Raw genomic sequence first — 9,259 nt, 5'->3', positions numbered from 1 at the left:
TCACCTTACAAGTTCACTCATTTGTTCATAGTTTTCTTTTCCATTTCACGGCGGAGCTAGAGAAGAGTGGTGACACTGGAGATCGTCCAAGGTGGCTTGAGTGAGAACCTTGGGGTGTAAGAGCAGAGAGCGGGTTGACTCTCGCAAAAGCGAGAATATCTTTAGAGCACGAGTAGAATAGTGTAACACCTGGTGGCAAGAAATTGCTCCAGGCTCTTTACTATACTTGCATTGTTATTCAGTACTTCATGTTTCATCTGTTCAATGGAAGTTATATTTCTACATCTTCTCACTCTCTTAATATGCTTGAGTAGCTAAACTAGTTGAATGAGTTAAGAGGAACTAAGCTAACATGATCTAGGAAATTCATTGCTTGGGATTGTCATGTTTTATGTTGTGTGAAACATTCCTTTAGAGTTGCTCAAGAGAGAATCTAAAGAAAGAACCTAATGTCTCGAGAGAGCTAGGTTAGAATCTGACTTGAAAGAGCAAGATTAGGCCTGCATAAACAAGAAATAGGGACTTAGAGATCAGCTCTATTTGTCAACTTGCATCACATGCATCATAGTAATAGGAATGATATTATGCAGTCGCATATTTGTGTGAATGTCATGTTGTCATCGCATAAATAGAAATAGAGGTTTATGTGTAAACCCTGTAGACTTATTGCATATTTATCGCATGTGTTCTAGCCTTAGAAGCTGTGGCATTCACGCCGAGAGGTGGTTTACGATTGTATGCATGTTGCATGATCGCAAGGCATAAACGCAACTTAGGGAATGTTAGCCGAAACCCTTCTCAACCCGTTCATCGCATATTCATCGTATTTTCCGTTGCCAACTCTTTTCGAACTCTGCCGCATTTATTATTATTTTCATTAACGTAACAACAAACCAACCACCTTATTTATTTACCAGTTACCGCAAAGTTTTCATAAGAAAATTATCAACACAAACTATTTTCATAAGTCCCAGTGATCGACGCTGGACTTACCAGGAAATTCAAAGGAGTTTACACTTGGATTCCGCTGGAAAAACTTGAGTGCACAACGTAATTCCATCAACGCATATCATCCATATTTCCATTCAATAAAATAACGCATCAGGCATCAACCCCAACAATATGTTCCCCTTTCTTTCTCTTTTCTATAACTTTAATAGGAGTGCGACTCTTTTTGGATGGAATATGGCTGTCTTTTTTTTCGAGGAGTCAACTATCCACCCTTCATCCTCCTCTTCGATTGGTTCTTTTTTTCTTGGGAGTCTTTCATTATGATCTTCTAATGGAACTAAACAACTATTGGCTCAAAGGCCCCAAACTGATCAAACTTTCCCTTTAATCATAAAATGGTGTTGATGGTGAAACATTTGAAGACATTGCCACTGTAATATGATTTGTTTAAGCTACTTCATCAGTATCCAACTCAATTTTCTTTTCACAAGCTAACTTTAAAATCAACTCCTTCAGTACGAAACACTTTTCAATTGGGTGATTAACGACCCGATGACACTTGCAGTAATTAGGATTGTCTACTCTTCCTGCTTGTTCTAATCGTTTGCATTTCGATAGCTGAATAAGTTGCTTTTCTAGTAGTTGTTCCAGCTTATCTACAACATCAAAGTCAGAGAATGGATAAACCTTCTCCTGTCTTTCTTTAAGAGTTGGGCGAAGCTTCTCACCGCCATCATGCTTTTTGTCAAATCTTGTTTCTCTTCCTTTAGAGGAAAAAAATTTAGCGGGGTCGTATTGACAACCATAGATTCTGTTATGGTACTATTCACAATCTTTCAGTGCCTTTGATTTCTTTTTTATCCTTTCTCCCTTCAGGGACTAGGAAATCTTTAGTCCCCCTATTGGCGATACTCAGCTCCATGTCATAAGTATGTGTTGCCAACTTCTCAAATGTATGAGGTTTTATCCCTTGTAGGACATAGAGAAGCTCTCAGTGCATGCCTTGGGTGCACATCTCCACTGCGAATAATTTAATGAGTCTATCTTTGCAATTCAAATCCAGAGCTATCCATTGGTTGATGTAATCGATGACTGACTCTCCCTTCTGCTGCTTGGTGCTTGTTAGCTCCGACATGTTAAGATACACTTAATGCTATAAAAGAGAGGAACTCTTTTTACAATTATTCCCAGTCGTCAATCATTTCTGGCTTTAGATCAGTATACCAACTGAAAGCATTTCCTTCAAGGTACAGACGAATTGCTTGACTAGCTGGTCTCCTCTGGTTCCTGTATTTTTTTTAGGTTTCAATGAAGTGAGTAACATATTGCTTCGGATTGCCCTTTTCTATCAAACAACTGGAACTTTAGAGGTTGGTACCCAACTGGCATTCTCAGGTTGTCGATTCTCTTGGTGTACAGCTTAGAGTATATAAAAGAAGATTGTGACAGTCCTCCATACTGAGCCCTTATGAAGTTTGTAATCATATCCTACAGCTGTTGAACTTATAAGGAGGCAAAAAAGTTGATTGTTGCAGTTGGTTTTCCTACAACACAGTGTTCCCTTTATCATTAGCTTTGACAGCAGAAGTTTGACTCTACTTAGCAGCTTCACGAGCCTTCATCTGTCCTTTTAAGGCAACCATTTCATGATCTCACTCCTCTACATGTTTCATTAGGATATTTATCTTTCTCTCCATCTCTGCCATGGTCAACTCAGCCATTATGTCAGCCATCATGACAGACAATACATCAAAGTGTGATTCTTTCTCTGATTGATCATAAATAGGAGCTTAATTGTCGAAGAAGGATTTTTCTCTGATGAAGATCCTACCTTTAGAAGATTTCATCAATTGTTCCCAGATTTTCTTTGTGAGGATAGAACCTTGTTCTTATTCCTGCATGATATCCTTTGAATGATTATGGGTGGTAGGTCCCGTGTATGTGTCGCTTGCGACAGTAACTTTGGATGCAGCTTTCTTTGGTGCCATTTGTTGATTTGTTGATTTGGATGACGAGAGAGAGATGGGAAGTAGAGAAGTCCCACTGGGCATGCCAATTTGTTCGCACGAGGTTACCAAATAAACATATTTCGTGAAATTTGAATTTTGTATTTGTATTAATTTCAGTACAACAAGTATAATCTCTAACACATAATCCTTTGATGCTTTCAAAATAAATTTTAATCTTTAAATGGTTGATCTTCTTGGATGATCGGCCTTTAGGCTTGTTGATCTTCTTGGATGATCGACCTTTGGGTTTGTTGATTTTCTTAGATGAATGGCCTTTGGGCTTGATAATCTTCTGGGATGATCGACATTTAGGCTTGTTGATCTTCTTGGATGATCGGCCTTTGGGCTTGATGATCTTCTTGGAGGATCAATTTTTGCACGAGGCTTCTGGAGAAATATATTTCGTGGAGTTGAACTTGTGTTAGTATAGATTTGATGCAGATGTAGTTCGATCTCTAGTACTTAATCCTCTGATTCTCTCTTAGTTGAATGTGTATGCTTGATGTATAGAAGTGGAGCATGGATGTTCTTGAAGTTGGAGTCTTGAAAGAATGCTTGTATCTCTAAATTAGTTCAGTTTTCAAGTGTGGCCGACTTCAAGAGTGAGTCTTCTGATTATAGAGAATGCCCTCTAGGCTCTCTGGATTGTAGAAGTACTGACCCCCACAATGAAGAGAACTGCTCTATTTATAGGGTTCTCAAGTGGGCTTCATGGGCATGAGCTTGGTTGGTCCACGGACCTAGCCTTTGGACCCAACTAATTGAATTTGGGTCGTATTTGACATTTGGATCAAATTAAGCATTTTTTGGGCTTAATTGGACTTTAGCTCAAATAATAATATCAAATTAGATCAAATTATTTTATTAAATCCAAAGTCTTGAAGGAAACATATGACATCATCGGAATTCCCCAATTTATCTCTTTTACTACAATTTTGGATATATGTCAACTTCTAATTAGTCTCAAATTCAATTATTTGAAATTTCGTTGTTAATTTAGTAAATGATGTAACAATTTACTATTGATCCAAAATTTCTCATTAGCTGGTCCCCTTTAATTATTTTAAAGTGCAATATTGATATAGTTAATCCGTGATTAGCTGGACGCTTATTTTCAATCTTTTGCTCATGCTACTAATGTTGTATCAATCATGATTAACTGATATATGATTTTCAATCCCTGATCGATTATGTTATACTTTTGTTGGATGGTGACGTTTCACTTGTTTTTTCTTTTTCTTTTTCTTTTTCTTTTTCTTTTTCTTTTTCTTTTTCTTTTTTTTTCTGGCCTAAATGCTCCCACCCACCACCTCACCAAACATAAAATTTCCGACAAAAATTGCCTTGTGATAATTGGTCCCCCAAATCACTGTTTTTTTTTTTTTATTATTATTATTTATTATTAAGTTAAAGCTTATATCCAAAATATCGCTCATTGTTTCCAAATATATATATATATATATATATATATATATCCGATGAGTTTCTATCTTAATAGTAATTTAAAAATATTTATGAAAAGTTGACAAACTTTTTTAAAAAAGCAACAGTATTCTTGAGTTGAAGTGAGTAACTCCACTCATATATAGAATGTGTTAATCATCAAGAATTGTCTTTGGAATGTCTATTCTATTAAAAAGAATAATATTGTTTTTAGTTTTTTACAAAATAATAATATTTTAAAAATAAAGGTTAGGGTTCAATAGTAATTTTTTTTAATTATATTTTTTTATTTTTTTTTGTTTAGTCTTAATTTTTGAGAAATTGTCAGAAATAATCTTTTTAAGTTTTTGACTGAGATTGACCGTCGAGATTTAATTAAAAAATAATTTTTTCTAACTTATCGATCGTTTTGGATCGGGTTATTTTTACTAAATATTACACACGCAGATTTACTAATTTTGTATATAATCTTCCCACATCTTATACCAAATCATCTTATATCTTTTCAAATTTTCTACAATTTCGGTTATTTTTACTAAATATTATATCAAATTATTACATAATTTTTTTTAATTTATGTTTTCACAATTATATGAATTTTCTTCCAATTATCAAAATAGATTTTTCAAATTGATTCAACATGATTGCATTGTCATTTTTAAAATTTGAAAAACAAATTTTGTGAAAAATTGGGAAGATTTGAAATATATATTGAAACTCGGTGTTAATCCTTATTGAGATTCTACTAAGGAGGCTCAAATATATCGAATTTCGATGTTAATTATGTCCGAATTTCACCGAGAAAGCCTAAATATTTAGGGGATGTTTGGGACAAGAGGTTGGTTAGTATAGTTTTAGGTTATTATAGTTGGGTTATAATAGTTTGTGTTTGGGGTATAGACTATTTTAGTTTGGGTTACAATAGTATGTGTTTGATGTGTAAACTATTTTAGTTTGAGAAAAAAATAGTAAATACTGTAGCAAAAAAAAAATATATATTTTGAATGTAAAATAGTAAATACTGTAGCAATTAGGACAACAAAATAGTAGTTATATAGCAAGAGGTAAACATTATAATCTTAGGATAATCCTTGCGACAAACGCTCCCTTAGAGTCTAAGTATTATTTATTTGAGATTAATACTAAGAATCATATAATTACACGAATTTATAAACTGATTTACTAGTTATCTAAATAATTTATCAATTATCTTTTTAAATTTATTTAAATTGTGTAATATTTAGTACTGTGTTTTTTTTTTATTTGGAAAGATCCAAGATTATATAACATTTGGAAAAATTAGCAAATCTCTGTGTAATTTTGCAACAGGTACCGAGAATGCCCAAAATAATCCATAACTTAGAAAAATGTTTTTGTTAACAAAATTTTGATGGCTGATCCCGATTGAAAAAAAAAATTATTTTAATGAATTTTCAAAAAATATGTTAGTTTTGAGAAGTGAAAACTAAACGTGTATTATTTTTGATAATTTTTAAATTTTTTTTTCTTTATATAAAGAGTAAGAAGAATATGTCAAATTAGATGATGTTTAAGGATGCATCTCTCCATTATTTCCATTTCTAGATTTAGATCTCTCTTTTCATCAACCTTTCCTTTTTCGCGGCCATCATTTGTCATCATTGCTTTTATATATTAGACATTTTTGCTTTTGTTAATTTTGTTGTGAAGTAAACAAAATATGGTTCACGAGTGGTTAAAAGGATAATAATAAAATTACTCGTATAAATCATTCACTACAGATAAACAACCCAACCCAGCGGCCCACATCAATACTCCATTTCAGCCATTATAACACTCAAAAACAAAACATGAAGCACATGTTTAATCCGTTCTTCTTCTCCCCCATTCCACCCACCCTATTTCCCTGTTTGTACAACACACTAATCCAGAAAAACAAACAAACCAAATCCATCATCACTAATGGTACTAATGGTGGGTGTGATGAACGCACTCGGCAGGAGTAACTGGGAACCTACTGCTATCCGTACAATAGTCGTAAACCATATGCTTAGCCCGAACCCAAAGCAGCTGATGGCTTTGATGCAAATTCAGCTCCGACATTGTTGGCTCATCCCACCAATACTTCTTCTCCCCGTCGCTACTGCACTTACGAGCCACCTCCGCTGTCGCCACCGCTGTTGGGCACTCGCACCCGTCGATCTCAAACCCTTTGTACGATGCGATGAACGGCGCGTGGGCCCAATTCGTTTTCACCCGACCACCTTGCGTCGCCCAGTCATCAGCGTTCCATATTGAGCTGTAAACTCCCATCGCTTGGTCCTTTGGAAAGGGTATGCCTCTGTGCTCCAGATTTGTGTGAACTCTTATTGGGGTTTCATCTACAAGGAAGCTGAGCAAAACACACAAATAAATTTGTATGAACTCTGATTTGTTTTGTAGCGATAAGCAGAAAAACAGAGTCGTTTTGGTTTTGGGTTTCAGATCACACCCATAAAATACAAAAGGAAGATGGCTTACATGACTTGACGACGGTTCCAGAAGATGGAATAGGAATGGAAATCCTTGGTTGGGTCAAACCAGAGGTTTAATCTCTGTTCTCTGTTACCCACGCCATTAACGTACACGTTGGTTTGAACAGAGTAAGGTTCGCCTGTGGTATTCCCCAGGAACTCGAAGTCGAATTCGTTGTGATTTGGGCCGTCTGATGACATCTACATCATCACCCATTCATGATTGCAATTAATGATCCATTGCCAGAAACAAAAAACAAATCATTCACAGGCAGGTGAGGAATTGAAATGGTCAATTTAATGGACTGACGTTGACAATGACAGCAGTGGCTGTGATCTTCTCAAATATTTCCACCATTTCAAGTTTTTTTAAGAGCAGAGTAATGTAATACTTACATAAAATGCAGTGACGGTTCCAGCAGAGTCACCCTCTATGAGTTTTATTTGAATCGTGACCTTCCCAAACATGTACTTGCTCTTCGATGAAAACCCAGCACCTGAAAGTTTAAATACATCAATTTCTTAGCATCGACGTGCCGGAAACAAAAAACAGGAGCAGATTATTGAAAATTTTAAGTACCAGATGAGTTGTCAAGTCTAAGCTTAAGAAGCTCTCCTTCATAGATGAAATGATCGAAAGCCCAAGATGGCTGAAAAAGCTCGTGAAAATTTCTGGATTCGATGGAACCCAACATTAGAAAACCCAGTAAAAAGCAAAGAAAACAAGCAAGAGACACAGAAGCAGCCATGGAAGACGAGAAAATAAGGGACACTGTTTAGAGTTGAGTGGAGATGAAGCTTCTACTCTGCAGTACTCTCCGTAACACATTTATAGCCAATTTTCTTGGCTTCTTGCACAAGCCCCACATTTTCCCGACCCCATTAAAAAAATCGAATATTCCACGTATTTCGAGTACCCATGCCACGTCGCATTCCACGTCGGAATTTAAATTTTCGAGATTGTATAAAGAGAGCGAGAATTCTTTTTCTTTTTTTTTTTTTTAAAAAAAAGGAGAATATAGCCGTTACTATTGGCCCAAACAGCTGGAAGAAGCTTTGCAGAGTGTAGTGATAGTGGCGTTTGGTACTGGCTGTCCCTTGCTCTGAGATGTGGGTCCAGCAATAGCCAATGGTTTTTAGCTACGTGGCATTGTACAACTGTTTACATTACCCATCCAGTTGTCACTGGCAATGGCAGTGATAAAGCTTATGGCTCCCTCCCTTTGCTAAGCCACTTGATTCCTCTTCAAGTAATTCTCAAACTAAAGCCCCGCGCGAGACTACACAAATATTGTCACTCGCTTTTTTGTCCATAAGATCTCATCTCAACGCCACGGAAAGCGCGTAGTTTGTGCGAGTAGAAAATTTAGAAAAGGTGGGCTCAGGGTAATATATTCTTTTGTTTTTACAGTTTTTTGTTTTTTGTTTTTTACTTTGCTGACTGCGGAGCCAGCTGGCGGTGGTCGTTTCCCACTATAAAATGTTATAATGATATTTAAATCAATTTGATTCTAAGATTAATAAAAAGAAAATAACAATAATAATTACAAATGTAATTCTTTTAAGCTTAATATTAATCTATATTTCTTTTTCTTTTAAAAAAATCTATATTTGATATTGAACTTCCAAACTTATCTAATAAGTCTCTATTTTTTTTTTTTTACTCTAATACATCTTTATTTTAAAAAGTATTTGATCTAATGTTTTATAAAGCTATAAACTTTTATAGTTGAATATGTGCATAATTTTATCCTTAACATTAAAAAAAATTAAAATAATATGTGATAATCTGTTCTAAAGTAGTACAAAGTTTGTGGGAGGAACTATGGAGATGGCATTGCAAAAGCAGTGTCTGGAACAAAAAAATTAGTAATATTTTTGTTTCCAAAAATGGCCCATATGAGTGAAAACCTTAAGTCCCCTTGGGGATGTGAGACTTTGAAAATGAAACACATTTCGTGCCCTAATGAGCTAGTTGCCAAAGGGGTGCTCGAAACTAAAATTTTAGCAAAAAATTTCTTTAATCCCCGAAATAGCCTCGTAAGAACAGAAACCTCAAGTCCCCTAATGTCAAACCGGATTTTGAAAAGGGAGCACATTTCGTGCCCTAACAAACTAGGCTAGCAAAATGGGTGCCTAGAACGACAATTTTAACAAACTTTTTTCCTTTTTTTTTCCCTGAAATAACCCCATATGAATGAAAACTCAATTCCCCCAATGGATAAGTGAGATTTATACAAGGCCTTTCTACCCATATAATCTAAATAAATAAGTATATTCACATAATTGTCTATACTTTTCTGTTTTTACATGATTAGCCTAATCATCTATTATTTTAAATAAAAGTCTTACTCAATTTACTTT

General features: G+C 35.1%; 1 protein-coding gene across 1 annotated transcript; it reads right to left on the bottom strand.

Moving 5' to 3' along the window:
- Positions 1 to 6,114: 6,114 nt before the first annotated feature.
- On the bottom strand, positions 6,115 to 7,706 carry LOC120087909 (xyloglucan endotransglucosylase protein 6-like). Its single transcript, XM_039044917.2, has 4 exons — positions 7,476 to 7,706; positions 7,292 to 7,392; positions 6,903 to 7,096; positions 6,115 to 6,774 (listed from the first exon to the last, which is right to left on the bottom strand). Exons 1-4 carry the CDS (start codon positions 7,642 to 7,644, stop codon positions 6,351 to 6,353), a joined length of 888 nt encoding a protein of 295 aa, XP_038900845.1. The 5' UTR covers positions 7,645 to 7,706; the 3' UTR covers positions 6,115 to 6,350.
- Between the last annotated feature and the right edge of the window lie 1,553 nt (positions 7,707 to 9,259).

The sequence above is a fragment of the Benincasa hispida genome, chromosome 10 (assembly GCF_027475165.1).
Source record: "Benincasa hispida cultivar pf3 chromosome 10, pf3_genome.v1.1, whole genome shotgun sequence".
NCBI lineage: Eukaryota > Viridiplantae > Streptophyta > Magnoliopsida > Cucurbitales > Cucurbitaceae > Benincasa > Benincasa hispida.
Note: the sequence above shows the minus strand (reverse complement) of the source record. Positions and strands in the feature narration are given on the sequence as shown.

Bases quoted from the DNA above. Each gene is read 5' to 3' on its own strand.
- LOC120087909 (XM_039044917.2), bottom strand. From the start codon at position 7,644: ATGGCTGCTTCTGTGTCTCTTGCTTGTTTTCTTTGCTTTTTACTGGGT. The intron at 7,393-7,475 runs GTACTTAAAATT...TTAAACTTTCAG, and splicing joins TAGACTTGACAACTCATCTG to GTGCTGGGTTTTCATCGAAG. The intron at 7,097-7,291 runs GTAAGTATTACA...GTGATGATGTAG, and splicing joins GAACCGTCACTGCATTTTAT to ATGTCATCAGACGGCCCAAA.